General features: G+C 44.3%; 1 protein-coding gene and 1 pseudogene across 8 annotated transcripts in view; one reads left to right on the forward strand and one right to left on the reverse strand.

The window, feature by feature from the left end:
• The window catches only part of MROH7 (maestro heat like repeat family member 7), a 59,776-nt gene extending 41,974 nt beyond the window's left edge, over positions 1 to 17,802 (reverse strand). For 3 of the 8 annotated variants that reach the window (XM_058717299.1, XM_058717300.1, XM_058717296.1), the window contains exons 1-3: positions 17,582 to 17,758; positions 8,244 to 8,278; positions 6,162 to 7,457 (exon numbers count right to left, since the gene is read on the reverse strand). In XM_058717299.1, coding sequence (XP_058573282.1) covers positions 6,162 to 7,383 — 1,222 coding nt within the window. In that variant the 5' untranslated portion in view covers positions 7,384 to 7,457; positions 8,244 to 8,278; positions 17,582 to 17,758. The other 5 variants (XM_058717297.1, XM_058717298.1, XM_058717303.1 and 2 more) reach the window with 5 other exon arrangements.
• On the forward strand, positions 10,764 to 11,350 carry LOC131504701 (large ribosomal subunit protein uL22-like; annotated as a pseudogene).
• Positions 17,803 to 24,495: the final 6,693 nt, after the last annotated feature.

Genomic DNA, 24,495 nt, shown 5'->3' on the forward strand with positions numbered 1-24,495 from the left:
TCTTCTTGAGTACACATGGAACAGTCTCCAAAATAGATCACATAATAGGTCACAAAACAGCCCCCAAATGTACAAAAAGATTGAGATCATACCATGCATATTTTAAGATCACAACACTATGAAACTTGAAATTAATCACAAGAAAAACTTTTAAAAGCCCCCCAGTACATTGAGGCTAAAGAACATCCTACTAAAGGGGTGCTTGGGTGGCTCAGTCTGTTGAGCATCTGACTTTGGCTCAGGTCATGATCTCACGGTCCATGAGTTTGGGACCCACATCGGGCTCTGTGCTGACAGGTCAGAGCCTGGAGCCTGCTTCAGATTCTGTGTCTCCCTCTCTCTCTGCCCCTCCCCCATACGTGCTCTGTTTCTCTCTGCCTCTCAAAAATAAAGAAAACTAATTTAAAAAGAACATCCTACTAAAGAATGAATGGGTTAATCAAGAAATTAAAGAAGAAATTTTAAAAATACATAAAAGCAAATGAAAATGAAAACACGACAGTGCAAACCCTTTGGGATGCAGCAAAGGCAGTCCTAAGAGGACGATTCAGGCAAGAAAGTTCCCAAATACACAACCTGACCTTAGACCTAAAGGAGCTAGAAAAGGAACAGCAAGTAAAGCCCAAAGCCAACAGAAGAAGGGAAGTAAGACAAATTAGAGCAGAAATTGGGGCACCTGGGTGGCTCAGTTGGTTAAGCGTCCGACTTCAGCTCAGGTCATGATCTCACAGCCCATGAGTTCGAGTCCTGTGTCGGGCTCTATGCTAACAGCTCAGAGCCTGGAACCTGCTTCAGATTCTGTGTCTCCCTCTCTCTGTCCCTTCCCTGCTTGTGTTCTGTCTGTCTGTCTCTCTCTCTCAAAAATAAACATTAAAAAAAAATTTTAAATAGCAACAACAACAAAAAAGATTAGAGCAGAAATAAGTGATATAGAATCCAAAAAACAAAACAAAACAAAACAGTAGAGCTGGTTTTTAAACTAAGAGCTGGTTTTTTGAAATAAACAAAATCGATAAACCCATAGACAGACTTCTCAAAAAGAAAAGAGGAGAGGACTCAAATAGATAAAATCACAAATGAAAGAGGAGAGATCACAACCAATGCCACAGAAATACAATTATAAGAGAATACTATGAAAAATTATATAGCAACAAACTGGATAATCTGGAAGAAATAACAAATTTCTAGACACTCACACACTACCAAAACTCAAACAAAGAGAAATAGAACATTTGAACGGGCCTGTAACTAGCAAAAAAATTGAGTTGGTTATCAAAAATCTCCCAACAAATAAGAGTCCTGGGCCAGATGGCTTCCCAGAGGAATTCTACCAGATATTTAAAGTATAGTTACTATCTATTCTTCTCAAACTGTTCCAAAAAATATAAATGGAAGGAAAGTTTCCAAACTCATTCTATGAAGCCAGCATTACTTTGATTCCAAAACCAGACAAAGACTCCATTAAAGAGGAGAATTACAGGCCAATATCCTTGATGAATATGGATGCAAAAATTCTTAACAAGATACTAGCAAATCAAATTCAACAGTACATTAAAAAAATTATTCACCATGATCAAGTGGTCCTTCCTGGGCTGCAGGGCTGGTTCAATATTCACAAATCAATCAACATAATACATTACATTAATAGAAGAAAGGATAAGAACCATATCATCCTGTCAATAGATGTAGAAAAACCATTTGACAAAATACAACATCGCTTTTGATAAAAACCCTCAAGAAAGTTGGGATAGAAGGAACATACCTTAACATCATAAAAGTCATATATGAAGGGCCCACAGCTAATACCATCCTCAATGGGGAAAAACTGAGAGATTTCCCCCTGAGATTAGGAACACAACAGGGATGTCCACTCTCACCACTGTTGTTTAACATAGTGTTGGAAGTCCTAGCCTCAGCAATCAGAAAACAAAATGAAAAAAAAGGCAACCAAATTGGCAAAGAAGAAGTTAAACTTTTACTCTTCACAGATGATATGATGTTCGACATGGAAAACCCAAAGACTCCACCAGATGAAAAAAAAACTGCTAGAGCTGATACATGAATTCAGCAAAGTTGCAGGATATAAAATCAATGTACAGAAATTAGTTGCATTTCCATACACCAATAATGAAGCAACAGAAAGAGATATCAAGGAATTGGCCCCATTTACAATTGCACCAAAACCCATAAAATACCTAGGAATAAACCTAACCAAAGATGTAAAAGATCTGTATGCCGAAAACTATTGAACGTTTATGAAAGAAATTGAGGAAGACACAAAGAAATGGAAAAACATTCCATGCTCATGGATTGGCAGAACAAATATTGTTAAAATATCATCACTACCCAAAGCAATCTACACATTCAATGAGACCCCTCTCAAAATAACACCAGCATTCTTCACAGAGCTAGAAAAAACAACCCTAATATTTGTATGGAACCACAAAAAGACTCTAAATAGCCAAAGTAATGTTGAAAAAGAAAACCAAAGTTGGTGGCATCACAATTTGGGACTTCAAGCTGTATTACAAAGCTGTAATCATCAAGACAGTATGGGTATTGGCACAAAAACAGATATATAGATCAATGGAATAGAATAGAGAACCCAGACATGGATCCACAAATATATGGCCAACTAATCTTTGATAAAGCAGGAAAGAGTGTCCAATGGAAAAAAGACAGTCTCTTTAGCAAATGGTGTAGGGAGAACTGGACAGCAACATACAGAAAAATGAGAAACTATACCACTTTCTTACACCATACACAAAAATAAATTAAAAAATTAATGAAAGACCTAAATATGAGGCAAGAAACCATCAAAATCCTACAGAAGAAAATAGGCAGCAACCTCTTTGGCCTCAACTGCAGCAACTTCTTAACTTGATATGTCTCCAGAGGCAAGGAAAATAAAAGCAAAAATGAACTATTGGGACCTCACCAAGATATGCTTCTGCACAGCAAAGGAAACAATCAACAAAACTAAAAGACAACTGACACAGAATGGGAGAAGATATTTGAAAATGACCTATCAGATAAAGGGTTAGTATCCAAAATCTATAAAGAACTTACCAAACTCAACACCTGAAGAATAAATAACCCAGTGAAGAAATGAGCAGAAGACATGAACAGACACTTTTCCAAAGAAGATATCCAGATGGCAAACAGACACATGAAAAGATGCTCAACATCACTCATCATCAGGAAAATACAAATCAAAACAACAATGAGATACCACCTCACACCGGTCAGAATGGCTAGAATTAATAACTCAGGACACACCAGTGAGGATGTGGAGAAGAGGGAACACTTTTGCACTGTTGGTGGGAATGCAAACTGGCACAGCCACTCTGGAAAACAGTATGGAGGTTCCTCAAAAAAAAAAAAAAAATTAAAAATAGAAGTACCCTACAACCTAGCTATTGTACCACTAGGAATTTATACAAAGGATACAAAAATGCTGATTTGAAGGGACACATGCACCCCAATGTTTATAGCAGCGATATCAACAATAGCCAAATTATGGAAAGAGCCCAAATATCCAACAACAGTTGAATGGATTAAGAAGATGTGGTATATGTTAGGGCACTGGGGGGGCTCAGTCGGTTAAGCGTCTGACTTCAGCTCAGGTCATGATCTCACAGCTTGTGAGTTCAAGTCCCGTGTCGGACTCTATGCTAACAGCTCAGAGCCTGGAGCCTGTTTCAGATTCTGTGTCTCCTCCCTCTGCCCCTTCTCCACTCATGCTCTGTCTCTGTCTGCCGCTCAAAAATGAATAAATGTTAAAAAAAAATTTTTAAGTACCTAAGAATTAACCTACCAAAAAAAAAGGCATTAGGTCTATATGGAAATTTTTTAAATTTTAGCAAAAGATATATCCAACATAAAGAAGAACTTGAATAAATGGATAAATTAATAACATTCCAATAAAAATTCCAGAAAGGCTTTTTGAAGACCTAGACAAACATACTATAAAATGCATTCGGAAGGGAAGCCTGGCTGGCTCAGTCAGTGGAGCATATGACTCTTGATCTAGGGGTCGTGAGTTGAAGTCCCATGTTGGGTGTAGAGATTACTTAAAAACAAAATCTTAAAAAAATAATAAAAATAAGGGCACCTGGGTAGTTCAGTCGGTTAAGTGTCTGACTTGGGCTCAGGTCATGATCTTGAGGTTTGCAGTTTGAGCCCCGCATCGGGCTCTGTGCTGACAGCTCAGAGCCTGGAGCTTGCTTTGGATTCTGTGTCTCCCTTTCTCTCTGCCCCTCCCCTGCTCACGCTCTGTCTCTGTCTCTGTCTCTCTCTCTCAAAAATAAATAAACATTAAAAAAATAAAATAAAACCCAGCAATTGCACTACTAGGTATTTATCCAAGGGGTACAGGTGTGCTGTTTCGAAGGGACACATGCACCCCAATGTTCATAGCAGCACTATCAACAATAGTTAAAGTATGGAAAGAACCCAAATATCCATCAATGGATGAATGGATAAAGAAGATGTGGTATATATATACAATGGAGTATTACTCGGCAATCAAAAAGAATGAAATCTTGCCATTTGCAACTACGTGGATGGAACTGGAGGGTATTATGCTAAGCAAAATTAGTCAGTCAGAGAAAGACAAATATCATATGAATTCACTCATATAAGGACTTTAAGAGACAAAACAGATGAACATAAGGGAAGGGAAGGAAAAATAATATAGGAACAGGGAGGGGGACAAAACATAAAAACTCTTAAATATGGAGAACAAACTGAGGGTTGCTGGAGGGGTGGTGGGAGGGGGGATGGGCTAAATGGGCAAGGGGCACTAAGGAATCTACTCCTGAAATCATTATTGCACTATATGCTAACTAATTTAGATGTAAATTTGGAAAATAAAAATTTAAAAATAAATAATTTTTAAAAATAACATAATTAAAGACAATAATAAAATGTATATGGAAGAAAGGGGGTCTACTAATAACCTCCAGGACACAGTGTGGATGCTGTTGTCCTCAGAATAATTTTGAGAAGAACTTCAAAGAGGAATTCCCACCCTACCAGATACATACTATATCTTTATAAAGACATATTTACAAAGCCGTGGTATTTTTTAAAAAATCACAATATGGGGGCGCCTGGATGGCGCAGTCGGTTAAGCGTCCGACTTCAGCCAGGTCACGATCTCGTGGTCCGTGAGTTCGAGCCCCGCATCAGGCTCTGGGCTGATGGCTCGGAGCCTGGAGCCTGTTTCCGATTCTGTGTCTCCCTCTCTCTCTGCCCCTCCCCCGTTCATGCTCTGTCTCTCTCTGTCCCAAAAATAAATTAAAAACGTTGAAAAAAAAAATTAAAAAAAAAATCACAATATGGAATTGGCTCATGAACAAACAAAAATATTTGGAGATATAAATAATTGGAAAAAGATCTTTACATAAAAAATTGATAAGGGATTAATTTATAGAACTCCTGCATATCACAGGTGAGGTACAGGCTCCAGACAGGATTTCAAGTCGTTGCTCAAGTTGGAATATCAAACACTCAACAGAAGTGAGCTGAGCCCAGAGTCTGCATGTGCCACTGGTCAAACTTTTTTTTAATGTTATTTATTTTTGAAAGAGAGAGAGAGAGAGAGAGAGCGCGCGACCGTGGGAGGGGCAAAGAGTGAGGGGGACAGAATCGGAAGTGGGCTCCAGCCTCCGAGCTGTCAGCACAGAGCCCAGCACAGGGCTCAAACTCACAAACCATGAGATCATGACCTGAGTTGAGGTTGGACACTCAACCGACTGAGCCACCCAGGAGCCCCTCCACTCGTCAAACTTAGCAACCCGAGAAGCCAGGTCTGAAATTTAACTAGAAAGAAAGAGGCATACATTTCAAAAGAAATGTATTGTTAGCTATTGGACACATAATTTGGACATAATAAAAATATTATGACATGGGGATATTACAGTTAAGGAAATTGACGCTCATAGAAAGTAGTTTGCCCCAAGTCACATAGCAAGCAGAGTCTGAGCACTGGATCTCTTGTGGGTAATTAATATATTGCATGTTGTCCATCGTTTGCTGTTCCCTTCCTCTCCCCTCTCCTCTCCTCTCCTCCCCCCAACTCCCTGCCCTGCAAGACTGAATACAAAATCCTTCCAGGGAATTGCCCTCTCTGGGGCCATCACCCTTGCCATACTCACCCCCTGGGATGCTTTGGAAGGCTGTGGTGTCCTTGTCCATGGTATTATAGGTGGGGAACCCCAGCGAGAACTGGCCTGTCTCAGTGCCAACCATCTCATCCCAGCTCCCCAGATTCTTGTCCAAGGGTATGGCATGGATGCTATTGTCCTCAAAATAATCCTGCTGGCTGCTCAGTGTCAGGGTAGAGGTGTCACTGAAGATGAGGCTGGAACCCAGGCTGAGAGTCTCATTGGAGCCCAAGAGCAGAGTCATACACGAGTGTGGAGAAAGGGTGGAGCTGGGTCCACGGGCGCTGGAATGCAGGCTGATAGAGCCAGGAATCAGGGTCAAGCATGAGGCTTGAGTGATGGTCATGTTCAGGTCAGACCTGAGATTGTTATTTGAAGCCACATTGATGGTTCCCTTGGAACTCGTGTTCCAGGCTGTACCCAAAACTCCTTTTGAGACAGATCCAGAGCTGTTATGTGAAACCACAGTGATGGTCTCGTTGGCATCTGGGATCAGGGTCCCACAAGAACTTGGACCCGCATTGAGGTACAGCTTGGAGGTGTTTCTTGAGCCCACACTGTGTAGCTGGTTGGAGTCAGAGTCCAGAGAAGAATTTGAGGTTGGAATAAGGAGAGCTTTTGAGCCTGACCTACAGACGCAGTGGCCCACCACCAGGGCTTCTCTTGAATAGGGCCTTAGAAATGGGTTTGCATCAGTCCTGGAAGGACTGGAGTTACTCTGACCCACATCAAAAATCTTGCTTGAGAGAGAGTTGAAAGCCTCCTCAGAACTGAGCCCAGAGTGCTTCCCTGAGCTCAGATCTTGGGCCTCAGTAGAGCTGGGGCTCAGCACAAGGTTTGGGGCTGGACCCAGGGCCCCTTGTGAGTCAGGCCTTGAGACGTGATTTGAATTCAGGCCCAGGGCTTCACCAGAGTGGGAAGTGGTGATCTGGAGGGAGACTGGGGGCACAGTCTGGCTGTCACCAGGCCTGGGGGTGTTACCAGACACCAGGCCAGGGGCCTCCTCTGAGACAGGACTCAGAGTTGAATTGAGGTCTGGAACAAGATCTGAGCCAGGATTCAAGGGTGGGTTCAAGAGAGGAACTAGGCCCATGTCTGTGTGGGTCTCAGAGATAGTGCTGGAGCCTGAATCTGGGGCCTCTGCCAGGCTGAGACTGGGAGTCATGTTCGAGCTTTCACAGAGGACCAGATTAGCCCCTGGGCTCAGAGCCATGCCTGGTCTGGAGGTCTCTCAATGCCACTGCCCCTTCTCTCCAAAAGCCAACTGTTGAACTCCGTACAATGCCCCTGAGAGGAAGAAAAGCAAATTCAGCCACACTTCACCTTTTAAGTCATGCTTAAAACCTTCCCACGGTTCCCCACTATCCTTAGGATGAAGGCCCTTGTGTGATTTCCCAGGTCCTTGTAACCATGCCCGGTCCACCTTTACAGCCACATCTACACAGCTCTCCCCCTCGTGCTCTCAGTGCCAGCTGTATCCCCTGGGTTTCTCTGACCACACCCTGCTTCCTCTCAGCTATGGGCCCTTAACAAATACAGTTCCCTTGGCTCGGAACCTCGTGTCACTGTGCTTTGCCAAGCGCACTCCTCCCAGGAAAATATTCATCCTACTTTATTCCAATGACCCATTTAGTGTTCTAGCCTGTGCTAGAGGTGGCAAGGACTGTGCTCCCTTAGTCTCTGGGACATCCCCAGCATCTAGCACAGTGCCAGGTATAGAGTAGAAGTCCACAAATACCAGACAAATGAGGCCTTACCCACCAAAGGTAGAAAAGGGGAAGGAGGAGCCTCCTTACAGGTTATCCTACTTCCAGCCTAAATTTCTAGAACTACTCTGCAAATGGCTGTGACACTAGATTCCCAAAACGGCCCTGGTAGAGCTGCCCGCTGCCATTGACAGTTTGCCTGTTCTGGGTGAGGCAGGCCACATGGAGGAGAACCCAGGACAATCCTCAAAACCACAGCCTGCCTCACCCCAGCAATCGGCCTGCCGGTGAGCTCCCCGGTGCCCCCACCCTACCCCCCTTCCACACTTGGGCTCCTATCCCTGTGGGACTCACTGGGACAGCTCACCTGCATTCATGGTGTTCTTAAGCAGGAATGGGCCCCTGGGAGGAGACGACAGAAGAAGACTGAGTCAGGTGAAATATGTTTTCTCAATGCTTATTGAGCAAAGTCTACAAGCCGGCCATGACTCCTGCTAACCAAATGCTGCCCCCGCCCCCCCGCCTCAACACACACACAGAGTCCTGGAAGTTAGATACTATTGTTCCATTACATACTTAAGGAAGTGGAGGTCAAGGAGAGGAAGGCCACCCATCCTACTGGCCCTCAGGGAAGCCAAGACCATCTCCTTATGCCACCCATCTACCTAAACTCCTCCATGGCTTTCCATCGTCTTCAGGACAGCATCTCCAATCCTCAGCAGGACCTAAAAGGCCCTTCTGTGTCTGGTCTTAACTCCCCTTTCACCCTTCTTGCCCCTCCAAACTCCCTTCCCCATTCCATTCCACCACCCTTCAACTCTTCTGTGTGTCTCCAAAGAGCCAGGCTCCCGGGTTAGGTCTGGGCCTTCCAAAGGTTGGGCGTACCCTTCTCCAGACTCCTTCCCCTGGCCAGCACCCGTGGCTTCACCCTTCAAATTTCAGCTTAAGAGCCTTCTAGGTCCCCCAGACAGGTGAGGTCCACTTGTAAGTTCCCATGGTATCTGGTCCACTTCCCCCATCACACACGTTTCCCCACTAGGCAGCAAGATCTCTAAGAGTCTAACACAGCCCCTGGCACACAGTCACTGTTCAATGAATAAGTTTGTTACTTCATCTCGTTATTTCTTCTTTACTCGCTCATTTATTCTTTCACTTGCTCATTTTGTCACTTACTCATTTCTTATTCATTCATACACTAACCCATTCACGAAATCATTTACTCACTCTACAAATTTTGCTGTGCATCTATCGCTTGGCTTTGAAAAGACCAGAGATTTGGAGTCAGATGGTTCTGGGTTCATCTTCTTACTAGTCTGAGTGTACTTGGGCAAGAGACTTTCCCCCTCTGGCCCTCATCCTGCTATTCTCTAACATGGAAAGTGTAAAGCCTCCCACCTAGAGTGGTTATAGTTTCAGTGCCTGGCACAGAACATATGGCCTGAAACATACTACCTGAAATATAAAAATCCAGAACTCCTTGCTTGTACAGTCTTTTACTAAGGGTACTGCACTTAAGTTTGTGTTCACACTTTTGTCTTCTTTTACTTAAAGAAGAGCCTTAAAAAAAATCTTCAGGTTCTGGAACACCTGGGCGGCTCAGTCAGTTAAGCGTCTGACTTCAGCTCAGGTCATGATCTCATAGTCTGTGAGTTCGAGCCCCACGTCAGGCTCTGTGCTGACAGCTCAGAGCTTGGAGACTGTTTCGGATTCTGTGTCTCCCTCTCTCTCTGCCCCTCCCCTGCTCATGTTCTGTATCTCGCTGTCTCAAAAATAAATAAAAACATTAAAAAACATTTTTTTTTAATCTTCAGGTTCCAAAAACCCTAGATCTTCCCTTCGTCACCCCTCCCACCTGTGTGCATGCTGTGTGTGTGTGTATGCACACACGCGTGCTTGCAAACACACACACACACACACACATACCATAGTTATCAAAGACAGGCATTTTCAACCTGGAAAAATCTGCATCAAGTGCAGCCTATGAGGCTGTGAGTAGGATTTTGGAAGGCCTGAGTGGTTTGGGCTGTGGAAAAGAGTAACCTCTACCTCCCTGACACAGCAGATGCCCCCGTGACTGGGGCAGCCCATGCCTCACCCTCCACCAGAGGGACGTTGTGCATTGGGAAGAGTGGGATTCTTGGGGCTTTGATGGGACACAGGGAGTCAAAGGAGCTCACTACTGACTCAACAGCCACAGGCTACCTATTGGCCTTTGCTTCCAAGCCTTGGGCCCCAAGTAGGGAGTGCAGAGAACAGCCGTAAAACAGCTAGCGAATCCTGTCCAAGACTGAGAGAATCATTGACTGATTCCCATCCTTTCTCATTGAACCCTTCCAGGACTTGAACTAGGGTTGGTGGAGCCCTCAGGAGGTGTAACTATCAGTGAATCTTCCAGTTCCTCATTCAGAACACGTTTATTAGATGCTGGGCCTGGAATATGTTAGGCAATCATGAGTATGCACTCGCACACACACACATATGCACACACACACACATCTGATATTGGGACACCTCACACTTAGAGAATACAAAACAGAGCTTGCTATCTTTCTCCTAAATCAGACCTTCCTATTCTCTTCCATTTCCAGGAACTGGAACTACTACAGCCAGAAATGATATCATCCTTCACTACTCTCTCATTTGCTGTACCCAATTTTGGCCAAGTTCTGCCAATTCTGGCTCCACAAAAGTTCCCAAATACCATCCCATATCTCCATCTCCACTGCCAGACCCTAGTGCAGCTTCCATTGCTTAAGTCTGGGTCTTGACATTGCACTTGAAACAAGGGTTCCTGTATCTAAGGACTGCTCCCAACAAACCATTATCCAAACTGAGCTAAATTGTCTTTAAAAGTGCACTCAAGAGTGGCCTGAGGTGATCTCTGAAAATGGTGCACTATTCACTTGGTCCAGAAAACTCAACAAAATCATATAAATCAAGAGGTTGAAATCGTGTTCACTTTAAGAACATACATGAAACTACTCATACCATCAAGGTATGCATATCCAAAAAGCCACCAAGTATCTGAAAGATGTCACTTTGTAGAAGCAATGTGCGCCATTTTGTAACTACAGTCGTGGAATTAGTAGGTGTGCCCAGCCAAATAGTGGGGCTGGACACAGCGTCGGTGGCCCAAAGGGTGCTGAATTTTTATTGCACACACTTAAAAATGCAGAAAGTAATGCTGAACTTAAGGGTTTAGATGCAGATTCTCTCAGCGTTGAGCACATCCAGGTGAACAAAGCCCCCAAGATGTGTCATAGAACTTACAGGGCTCACTGTTGGATTAATCCATACATGAGCGCTCCCTGCCACCCTGAGATGATCCTGACTGAAAAAGAGCAGATTATTCCTAAACCAGAAGAGGAAGTTGCACAGAAGAAAAAGATATCCCAGAAGAAACTGAAGAAACAAAAACTTATGGCCCGGAAGTAAATTCTGCATAAAATAAATGCAAACAAAAGTAAAAAAACCAAAAAACAAAAAACAAAACTTCATTCAACAGTGTGGTACTGACATAAGGATAGACATACAGACAAATGGAATAGAATTGAGAGTCCAGAAATAAACCCATGCATTTATGGTCAATTAATTTTTTTAAGTTTGTTCATTTATTTTGAAAGAGAGAGAAACAGACAGACAGAACAAGTGGGGGAGGGGCAGAGGGAGGGGGATAGAGGATCCAAAGCAGGCTCTGTGCTGACAGCAGAGAGACTGATGCAGAGTTCAAACTCACAAGCCTTGAGATCATGACCTGAGCTGAAGTTGGGTGCTCAACTGACTGAGCCACCCAGGTGCCCCATATGGCCAATTAATTTTTGACAATGATGCCAATTCCATTCAAAAGAGGTAGAATAGTCTCCTCAACAAATGGTGGTGGGACAACTAGGTTCAACATGCAAAAGAATAAAGTTGGACCCTTACTTCACACCATATACAAAAATTAACTCAAAAGGATTAAAGACCTAAACATAAAAGCTAAAATTATGAAGTTCTTAGAAGATATCATAGGGGTAAATCTTCACGACCTTGGATCTGGCAATGGTTTCTTAGATATGACACCAAAAGCACAAGCAGCAAAAGAAAAGAGTAAATTAGACCTTAACAAAATTAAAAACTTGTGCATCAAAAGACAGTATTGGGGCACCTGGGTGACTAAGTCAGTTAAGCATCTGACTCTTGGTTTTGGCTTGGGGATGATCTCTCGGTCTGTGAGTTCAATCCCCACATTGGGGTCCACGCGACATTGCGGAGCCTGCTTGGAATTCTCTCTCTCTCTCTCTCTCTCTTTCTCTCTCTCTCTCTCTCTCTCTCTCTGCCCTACCCCTGCTTGTGCTCTTTTTCTCTCAAAACAAATAAAATAAGCTTTAAAAAAAATGTTAAAAGACACCATCAAGAAGTGAAAAGGCAACCTACAAAATGGGAGAAAATATTTGTAAGATCTATTTCTGATGGTCAAGTATCCAGACTACATAAAGAACTCTCATAAATGGACGACAAAGAGACAAGCAATCCAATTTAAAAATGGGCAAATAACTTGAATAGGACACTTTCCCAAAGATATACAAATATTTAACAACACACAAAAATATGCTCAACATCACTAGTCATTAGAAGATGCAAATCAAAAACATGATGAGATATCAGTTTATACCCACTATAATTTTTTAAATGGAAAATAAGAAGTGGTGTCTGGCTGGCTCAGTCAGTGGAGCATGTGACTCTCAGTCTTGGGGTTGGGAGTTCAAGCCTCACATTGGGCATAGAGGTTATGTTTTTTTTTAAGTTTTAAAATTTTTTAAAAAGAAAATAACAAGTGTTGGCAAGGACATAGAAAATTGACACTCTCAAACACTGCTGCTAGGAATATAAAATGGTGTAGCCTCTGTAAAAACCAACTTGGTGGTATTGCAAGAAGTTAAACAGAATTACCATCTGATCCAGCAATTCCACTCCTACCACATATGCAAAAGAATTGACAATGGGTGTTCAAACGAAAACTTGTGCAAAAATATTCATAGTAGCATACCCACAAGAGCCAAAGGTGGAAACAACCCAACTGTCCATGAACTGGTGAATGGATAGACAAAAGTGGTACATCTATACAACGGACTATTACTCAGCCATAAAAGAGTCTCATGCTGGTACTTGCTAAACAAGGATAAACTGAAAATATACAAAGTGAAAAAAGGCCACATATTGTATGATTCCACTTATGTGAAATATCTAGAATAATCATATCTAGAGAGACTAAAAGCAGATTAAAGCAGAAAGAGGTTGCCAGGGACCAAGGAAAGAGGAGAATTGAAAGTGACTGCTTACTGGGTACAGGCTTACTTTTTGGAGTGACAAAAATGTTCTGGAACTAGACAGTGATGGTTGTTGTGCAACATTATGAAGTTACTCAATGTCACTAATAGTGTTATGCTATGTATATTGTACCACAATTTTTTCTAATGCATGTAACAGGCAAGAGGATATAGACTCATTTTTCCCTGTTCCTCCTTTCCAAATACAACTAAATATCCTGGAAATGATTCAACTGACAACCATAAGAAGACTTTTAAAGCTAGAAAGAGGGCAGTGGACTAGCTATGAACCTCAGGACTTGAGGGATGACACTGGGTGTGTTCCCCAGGGTTTTCTTTTTATCTCCCATATATCCCAAACTGGGCACCAGAGAGGACTGCAACACAGATGCAGAGGAAGAAAAGCCTGTTCCCATTGGCCAAAAGACTAGGAAAGGGGAAGCCCAACAGAGATGGGCCCCCAGTGGGGAGCCCTAATCCCCATTCCATATCCAGGACAGTGGCAAGCCAATTCACCTGCAGGAGGAGTGTTAGCAGAGCCTTGGATCTCGGGGCTCTCCACCCAGTGGCAGAGAATATACTAGGTCCCACAGCTCCTGGCATCCCAGTGGCAACAGGTGGCCATCAAGGGAAGCACCTTCTTGCCCCTGCAGGCAGCATCACCAGGAATGAACAAGAGGCCCAGCAGAAAAAAGTATACCAAGGCTCTGAAAACTATCATTAGAACTACAGTCCTTGGGGCGCCTGGGTGGCGCAGTCGGTTAAGCGTCCGACTTCAGCCAGGTCACGATCTCGCGGTCTGTGAGTTCGAGCCCCGCGTCAGGCTCTGGGCTGATGGCTCGGAGCCTGGAGCCTGTTTCCGATTCTGTGTGTCTCCCTCTCTCTCTCTGCCCCTTCCCCGTTCATGCTCTGTCTCTCTCTGTCCCAAAAATAAATAAAAAAAAAAAAAAAAAAAAAAAAAGAACTACAGTCCACTGGGGCGCCTGGGTGGCTCAGTCGGTTGAGCGGCCGACTTCGGCTCAGGTCATGATCTCACGATCCGTGAGTTCAAGCCCCGCGTCGGGCTCTGTGCTGACAGCTCGGAGCCTGGAGCCTGTTTCGGATTCTGTGTCTCCCTCTCTCTGACCCTCCCCCATTCATGCTCTGTCTCTCTCTGTCTCAAAAATAAATAAACATTAAAAAAATTAAAAAAAAAAAAAGAACTACAGTCCATAAAAGCAGGCCAGAACCTACATTCTAAGCCCTAACAGGTTGATTGCCAGCTAAAAGGGAAGGTTTAAGTAGGATCAAAAGTCTCTTAACATAACATCCAAAATGTCAAGGACACAGTCAAAAATTACTCACCATACCAAAAACTAAAAAAATCTCATCTCGAAAAAAGATAACTAATGCCAACACTGAGATGAATCTGATGTTGGAATTTGTGATCATGATTGTAAAGCAGTTGTTATAAAAATGCTTCAGGGCACCTGAGTGGCTCAGTCAGTTGAGCATCCGACTCTTGATTTTGGCTCAGGTCATGATCTCACTGTTCATGAAATTGAGCCCCACGTTGGGCTCTACGCTGACAGCATGGAGCCTGCTTGGAATTCTCTCTCTATCCCTGTCTCTCTGCCCCTCCCCTACTGTCTCTCTCTCTCTCTCTCTCTCTCTCTCTCTCTCTCTCTCTCCCTCTCTCTTTCAAAATAAATAAACATTTAAAAATGCCATTAAAGGGACGCCTGGGTGGCTCAGTCAGTTTGAGCGTCTGATTTTGGCTCAGGTCATGATCTCATGGTTTCAAGCCCTGCGTTGGGCTCTGTACTGACATCTCAGAGCCCAGAGCCTGCTTCAGATTCTTTGTCTCCCTCTCTCTCTGTCCCTCCCCTGCTCACGCTCTGTCTCCCTCTCCTTCTCAAAAATAAATAAACATTTTTAAATTTTTATTAAAAAATAAATTTTAAAAAATAAAAATGCCATTAAAAATGTTTTAACAGGCAATTACCAATCCTCCTGAAGCAAGTGAAAAACTAGAAAATCTCAGCAAAGAAATAGAAGTTATGAAAATACAATAAATGAAATTAAAACAGATGTTATTTTAAAGGCACAACTGAAAACATTTTAAGTTGCTGGATGAGCTCAAGAAGAGAGTGGAGGTGACAAAGGATAGAATCAGTGAACTTGAGGACAGATCAATGAAATTCACTTAACCTGAACAACAGAGATAAGGGACTGAAAAAAATGAACAGACCTGGTACAAAACAAAATATCTAACACTATTATCATCAGAGTTCCAGAGATGCTGAAAATATTCAGAGAAGTAATAGCTGAAAACTTTCCAAACTTAGTGAAAGAAATAAACGTACTGATTTAGGGAGCTGAGAAAGCCACAAACAGGATAAGCCCAAAGAAATTGACACCAAACACATCATGATTAAACTTCTGAAAACTAAAACAATGAAAAGCAACTTAAAAGCAACCAGAAAACATTATCTATCAGAGAACACCAATTCGAATGACAGAGGATTTCTCATCTGAAACCAGGGAGGCCAGAAAGAAGTTGCACACATTTTTCCAGCGCTGAAAGAAAAAGAAAAAAAAAAAAAAAAACCTGTCAACTGCAAATTCTGTATCTGGCAAAATTATCCTTCAGGAATGAAAAGGAGATAGATATTCTCAGACAAAGGAAAAGTGCATGCAAATCAAACCATGTTATTCCCCTGTAAGGTCCCTCTGTGACTTCTCACGGGCTTTCACATGATGGGGTATAGGTAAAACTTACATTTTTTGTAAGATAGATTTCTGGGCCTCTGCTTTGCACCTCTGAGGGGAATTAGACTTTTATTGAGCTCGCCCCCTACCACCTCTGTGATTATCACATAGCTGGTGTGCAGACCACGGGTGGAGACATCCTCATCTACAGTCTGAGGTCTGTGTTTCTTTTACCAGGGCCCTCAGCCCACAGGCCTGGCCCCTCCATCTTTCTAGCTACGTACATTCCCTTCCCCACCCCATACCTGAACCACTCTCAACTTCTCCCAGTGCCTCAAATATGTTGGCTTCCTTCTTGACTTAGGGTCTTTGTAAATATTCTTTCCACTTCCTGCAAACTTCTCCAAGACTACTCAACCAAGCCTCTATCACTTCCCCTGGCTAACATCTAATATTAAAAAAACATTCTTTTTAATGTTTGTTTTTGAGAAAGAGAGAGAGAGAGAGTGAGTGGGGAGGGGCAGAGAGAGAGGGAGACACAGAATCCAAAGCAGGCTCCAGGCTCTGAGCTGTCAGCACAAAGCCCAACGTGGGGCTCGAACTCACAAACCGCGAGATCATGACCTGAGCCGAAGTCAGACACTTAACCGACTGAGACACCCAGACATCCCTAACATCTAACATTTTAGATCCCAGCTTAGGTGTCCCTTCCTCCAGGAAGTCTTCCTGGGATGCTCAAATATGGATGAAGTGCCCTCCTCCTGTGATCACTCTGTTCTAGTGTATCCCTCTGTTCACTCATATGTCTCTACTCTAAAAAATGAGCTTGGTCAATCTCTGGCTGTTTTGTTATTCTTTTTTCCCCAGCATGTGGCACAATACCTAGCACACAGGGGAGGTTTAGAAATGCTCATGGAGTGAGGGAGTGGATGGATGGATGGATGGGTAGGCGGATGACAACTCTTCAAGATAGGTATCATTATTTTCACTTACTGGCGTGGTAAGTGAGACTATTCAGGAATCCAAAGTAATGTTTGCAAAGCCCCAGAAAATGGCAGCCAGAATTCAAACCCAGGTCCTCTCCACTGACAGCTTTTTCTACAACACCCCAGAGATTTTTGAGGCATGAATCACTCAGTGAAGCCACATCTTCCTGTTTTCCATTCTCCATTCCCTCTGCCACTTAGGCCCCAACCCTAGAAGAAAAGTCTAGTGAAAACAACACAACCTCCTGATGCCCAGCTATAATGCACAAATCCAGGGCTTTGTGGTCAGCTAGACCTGAATTTGAAACCCACTCTGTCTCTCACCAGTGGTGTGAGCAAGGGCAGGTAACCTCAACATGCTCTGTATCAATCTAAATACTCAGTGCACAAGATTAGTGGAGGGAATAAAATGGATAATGGACATAATGATCATCATAGCACTTGGCCCCCAATGGTACCTCCATGAATGCTCATCTTATCATCTCTTTGGTGAGGATATGGTAGGGGGACTTGAGATAAAGACCAAGTCTGGCTTCCAGGTTCTCTGCCTTCTTCCCCCGCCACCCCCCACCCCACCACCCCATCTATGGCATTCCTCCTTCATCTTCACATCCTCTTCCCTCTCACCTCCCCCAACTCCCACCAGCCATGCTCTCAGAACAAGCCTAAACTCTTTCTCCATGAGACTTGAGCTGCTGATGGAAAGTTCGATGTGTTACCTCCACCTGGGGCATCCACATGGCAACAGAAAATTCAGCCTTAAGCCAAAGATATGAAGTTCTAACTGTAGAATTACAGCCAAAAGGGAAAGACCTTTCCCCAGGGGGGAGGGGTCAAGGTGGTAACTGCCTTGTGCAGGCTGTGGAGGATGCCCCCACCCCTGGGACTTTCCCAGAGCCACCCCTCAGCTTACCTAGTCTCCCCCCAGTCCAGGCCCGTGTTGTGGTCTTTGTGAGGTCACCATGACTCAGGAGTTCCCAGCCAATGAGGCCCCTGCTCATCCTACGCGGTAGATAGAAGCAGGGAGCTATCCTTTCAAAGAAGGACCTTCAACCACTGCCTAGAAACGACCTCACTCAAATGAAGGCCAAATCCCTTGCCCAGGATTCAAGCCTCCCCATAAAGCCCCTTACCATATGATCTTATGCCTTTGTTTATCTTGGGGTGACAGCCTGGTTCTGAGGAGCATTGCAGGTCTGGGGCACAGCAGACCTGAGAGGGAAGCCTGTGGGTAGCGGGGTGTATGCAAAGGGCTTTGGAATCAGGCAGTCCACGTTGAGGACACTGAGACCCACAGAGGGAAAATCCTAGCCCAAGGTCAAGAGCTAAGACACTGTGCAAGTCCCTTATCTTTGCCCTACTCCACCCTGCCTCCTCACCTAAGGCACAGATAACAGTTTGGAGTAGGGCAGGGATGAGGGCTGGGTCAGGAGCCCCAGACCATGAAACCCAGATTCCAGGATAAGGAAATAGAGCAACCATTATCTTGCTAAAGAAAAGCTTTGTAGCGAGCAAAAACTAAGCTGATTAAGATTACCAGTGACTACATAGAAAAACTTCACTGGGTACCACTTAAAAAGCTGTAATAGAACTATCCACTAAGCTGTATTCCCATTTACCCAGGTCATTAAATCTGGCCTCATCACCCCAAGTCCCCACCTCGGGTGCCTTAGCGCTCTACGGTGAATTCCCTCCTAGAGGTCCCGCCCACTTGCCGCCTCTTCCACGTGACCTACCAACAAACATCACCAAGTTTTCTTTCTCAGCAGAATCCTCCTCGGGCAGAAACTCTCATCTTGCCCCAGTAGCCCCTCACCCGCTCTCCAGCTGCAGTGACAAGCCTCTGCCAAGAACCACCTCTGAGTCCCTCTCTCCTCGGGCACTCAGTTAACCAAAGGTCCTTCCAATTTTGTCTCCAAAGCCAACCCCACACACTCCTGCTCTGGCTCAGGTCCTCACCATTGGAAGCCCAGATTTTGGCCAGTCTTCTAAATCATGTCACATAGGGCAAGCTCTCCCACGAGCTACAGCCACCACCATCCTGCAGCCTCCCTGACAACTCATTCCCACGCCTTCAGTGTCTCCCACCACCCCCAAGGTCATGTCCAAGCTCTTGGCTCTGGCGTGGAGACCCCTTCTCAGTCTGCTCCTGCCTATGTGTTTCTGCTCCCTTTTGATTTTGTTAATTCGTGCTAGAACACAATATACATACAGGAAACTGCACGCATCATGCCCATTCTGATGAATTTTCGTCCAGCGAGTGAACACATGTAACCAGCACCCTGACCTGGAAATGGGACATTACCAGGACCCCAGAGACCTTCCAGTCACTATCCCCCACCAAGGGCAACCACTGTCCCAACTTCTAACACCATTGTTTAAAGTTGCCTGTTTCTGTGCTCCATTAAGTAGAATTATACAGGGCATTCCCTTTTGTTTCTAGCTTCTTTGGTTGAATACTATTTGTGAGATTTCATACTTTTGCATGTGGTAGCTTCTTTCCAAATGTTGTTTCCCCTTGTCTCTTCCTGCTTTTTATCTTTTTCCAGAATCTTCAGGTAGTTGTATTTTGCTTGTCTTTGTACAATTTTCTTTCTTTCTTTTTCTTTCTTTCTTTCTTTCTTTCTTTCTTTCTTTCTTTCTTTCTTTCTTTCTTTTCTTTCTTTCTCTTTCTTTTCTTTCTTTCTTTCTTTCTTTCTTTCTTTCTTTCTTTCTTTCTTTCTTTCTTTCTTTCTTTCTTTCTTTCTTTCTTTCTAATTAAGTAATCTCTGCACCCAATGTGGGGTTTGAACTCACAACCCCAAGATGAAGAGTTGCATGCTCTGCTGACTGAGCCCACCAGGTGCCCCCAGGTAGCTGTTTTTCATATTTTGTCTAGAGTTCACAGTTGTTATGTCCAGGAGGGTTGGTCCAATAGGAACACTTTGCCATTACTAAAGGTAGAATCTCTCCTTTTAAATTTTTTTCTTATTTTTCTTTTTTCTTACTCATTTTAGGATTACTGAATTTGCCTTCCTTCTCTCGCTCTGCTTTTCTCTCTTCTGCTTGCGTGGAAGCTCCCTATCCCAGGGTTATGCTAGCTATGTGAACATGCATACTTGCCTGGCAAAGTCTAAACTTAACTAATAGTGTTATCCAGCTTCAGAAAAAACAACAAACGAAAACCGCAAGTTTCAGTCCAGCCAGCCGCCTACCAACTTCTAGGCTAGTGTCATCCTTTATTTTAGTCTGGGTCTGTCTTTTCAATCCTACCAATTAGACATTATTGTTTTATGTGATCTGTGTTTGTTTAGGCTTAACCAGTACATTGGCTGACCATTTTTTAAATCGAATCTCGGATGCACCATCTGGGATCAATTTCCTTCTGCCTGAAGAATGGCCTTTATCATTTCCTTAGAAAGAGTTTGTTAGTGGTAAGCTATTTTTTGTTTGGAAAAAAAAAAACACCTTGGGGCGCCTGGGTGGCTCAGTCAGTTGAGCATCTGACTTCGGCTCAGGTCATGATCTCGCGGCTCATGTGTTCAAGCCCCACATCGGGCTCTGTGCTGATAGCTCAGAGCCTGTAGCCTGCTTTGGATTCTGTGTCTCCCCCTCTCTCTGCCCCTGCCCCCCTCAAAAATAAATAAACATTAAAAAAAATTTTAAGAGAAAAACAACTTTATTTTATCCTCTTTCTTGAAACTATTTTTACTGCATGTAGAATTCTAGCGTGTCTGTTATTTTATTTTATTTTATCAATAGTAATAATGATAGTACACTATTTGAGAGGTCAGTTTGCCAGCTTTGGAGTGATTGACCTATTATCTCTGGCTGCTTCTGAGATCTTTGACTTCGGTGTTCTGCAGTTTTTCTATGACGTATGTAGTTATGGATTGCTTTTGATTTTATTTTTTCCTACTTGGGATTCATTGTGATTCCTAAATCTGGGGGTTGGTGTTCAGTCATTTGGAGACTTTTCCACAAATTGTTATAGGCTACTGGCTATAGGCTATTGTTATAGCCTTTCCCTTGTTCTTTCTCGATTCTTCTACAACTCTGATTACATGCATGCTAGTCCTTCTCACCGTCATACTTCCTATCTCTTTGATTCTTCTATGCTGATTTCTGGATAGATCTTATCTAATTCTCTAATCAACTATGTCTAAGTTACGTTAAGTCTTCCCATTAAGCTTTTTTATTTTATTTGTATTTTTCATTTCTGGAAGTTCTGTTTGGCTCCCTCTTGAATCTGCTTGGTCACTCTATATAATCTACTATTGTTTGTTCATATTTTCAAGCCAGCTTTAATTTTTTTCAACACATTATTTTATCCCATGTCTGGTCGTTTTGACTTCTAAAGACTTTGTGGGTCTGATTCTGCTGTTTCTTTTTCTGTCAATTTTCACTCATGGGGCCTTGTTTTCTTATGAGTTTTGGGGGTTGCAGACTCTGAGCTGTTCATTTTCCTTGACTCTTTGCCTGGGAATTCCTTAAGTCCTGGTTGAAGCTATGTTCCTCATGAGAAGACTTGTTTTTTCTTCTGCTAGTTGCCTTGGGGCACCACCGACTGACTACCTTAAACTAAATTCCACCATTTAGTGGTTTTGGACCACTTAGGTGGTATGAATTTGGACCAAGGACCAGTGTGAGGGACAGCCTGTGGTTAATAATTTTCAGAGGAGTTTATTTTTCTTAAGTAGGTTCCACGCCCAGTGTGGGACTTGAACTCATGACCCCAAGATCAAGAGTCACACGCTCTGCTGACTCAGCCAGCCCGGAGCCCCCAGAGGAATATTTTTAACCCACCAAAGGCCAAACCCACCAGTTTTGGTGCACCCTCACCAAGAGTGCAGCCTTTGGATTCCATTTTCATGTATCTTACTAAAATCCTCGCTTTGGAGGGGGCCCTAGGCTTTATCCCTTGTCACCCCATCTGTACAGCTACCAGAGTGGAAACTCAGCATCACCAGGGATTGGCCAAATTCCTCGGGACAAAAGTCAGCCTTCACAGTTGCTTGCCTCTTAGAGCTCCTGTTCCTGTTTGTGCGTCATTTTTCATCAGCTTAGAGATACACTTTAAAAGATTATTATATTTCATCCAGCATTTAAGCTGTTTTCACGGGAGGTTTGTCCACTAGTGTGTCTAGCTCATTACACTGTTCGGATTGCTACCCGGTCTCATCTCCCACCATCTCCTCCTCCACAATTTCTGCTTTAGCAACACGGTGGTATCTCCGAACTCACGGTAATGATCCCTGCCTCGGTGCCTTTTCTCATGATGCTCCCTCCATCTGGAGTCTCCTTTCTCTTCCATTCTGTTGCCCCAAACTGGGTTCACCTCTTGGTGTTGAGCCAAATGACATAGCCAAGGCAAAGAATAAGAAAAGGAAGGGTTTTACCTGCCACAAGAAAAGGAGGACACCAGGGACCTTTCCCAAAGCAGTGTCTCCTCAAACAACAAAATTGCGGAGCTCTTCAGCTAAGGAATCCATGAAAGGGTTTGTGTAATGGGGAATACAGCATGGCATTGGGGCAAAAGTCATCTGATGGTGACTGAGTCCAGGTCAAAATCTTGAGAACCTGCAAGGGTCAGCATCATCGATTCTCCGGCTCTGGTGGGTCCAGTATCTCAGTGTTCAGAGGGGTTTAGATCCTGCGGAGAGAACTCAGAATGTGCAACAGGTCAGTCCTCACTTCTGAATATGGTGAGGCTAGGTCCTGACCTGAAGGCGGCTGTTTGTTCTTACATTCTTTCACAAGATGGCTGAGGACCCAAAGTGCCTTTTCTTCTGTCGAGAAAGCTGTGTTTGTCTTTCTTTTTCTGGGAGCCCCCTTTTCTGCGGATAGTTCCTCCCCACTTCACCTGTATAACTCCTACCTGTCTGTCAAAATGCAAGCGGTATCATCTCCAGGAAGCCCTCCATGATGCCCTCCCCACAGCTGGGTTAAGGCTTCCTCCTCTGCTCTTGCAGCATAGCTCAGAACACCTATGACAGCATGCTGTAGATTTCTAGTCACTTGCTTATTTCCCTCATTATAGTGAGGATGTTTTAAGGACAGAGATGATGTCTTTTCATCTTTGCTTGCCTGGCACCCAAAGCCTGGCCCAGAGCTGGTACCCAAGGTCTTTGCAGAAGAAGGTGTTTGCCGCAGAAATGAGTCTTATTCTTACCCTGGCCTCTCTTGCCTCCCTCCCTGCCCCATGCTGTTACAGCAGCAATAGAAAACTAATACGCCCACTAGAAAAGGCAAAACAAAGCAAAAATACTAATAATAAGTGTGCATTGAAAAGACTGGAAGGAGCTTCAACAAAATGAAGACAAATTACAGCTGGTTAGTGGATCTCACTGTTCATTTCCAAATAATTTCCTTTTTCCATGTTTCTGAATTTTCCAACATCTTTCTTATATCACTTCTATAAGGGGGAAGATCATAAGCTTTCATTTTGTCTCTAAGAGATCCTACCCACCCTTCAAAGTCCAGATCAACCACCGGCTCCCTCAGGGAGCTTTCTAGACAGCTTTGTCTTGGCCAGGGGCCTTCTCTCTGCTCCCACGTCCTTAACACGGCAACTGGATTCTAAATGCCTCAGAAGCAGCGTCCGTGTTGTTCTCCCCAAGGTCCAGCGGGCCCCAGCTAGTGTGAGTTGAACATTCGTGAGCTGGATTCAGGAAAAATCAGTCATTCTTCCTAGCTGGGGAACCTCAAGGCAGCATTTCCCCACATTCTGATGAGCTCCCCTGGGGAAGGAGGGGAGGAGGGGCAGCCTCAGGGAAAGCTGGAAGGGGCCTCTCAGGGCCAGTGGGCGGAGCCTCCTTCCAAAAGACACCTGCTCCCCATCTGAAATGTTGCTGCTTCCTAACACCCTCTTGTTTCGGGTCTGTAATGTATCAAAGTGACCCAGGTAACAAAGGCTGGGGTTCACACCTTAGTGAGCCTTTTGTCCTTCTGAGTGGTGTAGTGGGGCAAGTCACATGGCTGAGGGAGGCGGTGCTAAAACAGATGGCCCAGGTGTTAGGGATAGTTGGAACTTCCCCCAGCCATTTCTCAATACCAACTTCCAGAATCACCCTCCAAAATGCAAAGCCAAGCAAGTCTCTCCTGCTTTCCCATAGGTGAAGGTTCCCCACCCTGTGCAGGTTGGGGCCAAGCTCTTTATCAGGGTGACCCAGGCCCATCTCCCTGAGCACCCCCACTCCCACCTGGTGATCCAGTCACATTGCACTGCCCGTGTCCCCAAGCAAGGCCTCTCCCACACGACTTTGCGCACTCCCCTTTGTCTGGAACATCCTCCCCTAGTTCCTGTCCCCATGATTCTCCAGGTCAGCTCAGGCCATGCCTCTTCTGAAGGCCACCTGCCCCACCCAGGAGACTGGCTTCCTCCTCTGTGCTCCGAATCCCCCCCGTGCCACCCTGACCCATCTTGCTCCCCTTGGGGGCCCTGCCATTGGCGCTTGCCGGGTCTGACATCCTTACAGGCTTGAACCCCCCTCCTTCAGCACCAGCCCTAGAATGGCTGCTCTACATACGAGATGCTAGAGCCTCCTGAGACCCCTTGGTTTCTTCTCTCCTACAATATGTCACGGGGGGGCCCCCAGAGCCTGGCACAGTGCCGCACACAGAGCGGGGCTCAGCAACCAATTGGTTATCTGTC

This window comes from Neofelis nebulosa, chromosome 2, assembly GCF_028018385.1.
Source record: "Neofelis nebulosa isolate mNeoNeb1 chromosome 2, mNeoNeb1.pri, whole genome shotgun sequence".
Classification (NCBI taxonomy): Eukaryota; Metazoa; Chordata; class Mammalia; order Carnivora; family Felidae; genus Neofelis; species Neofelis nebulosa.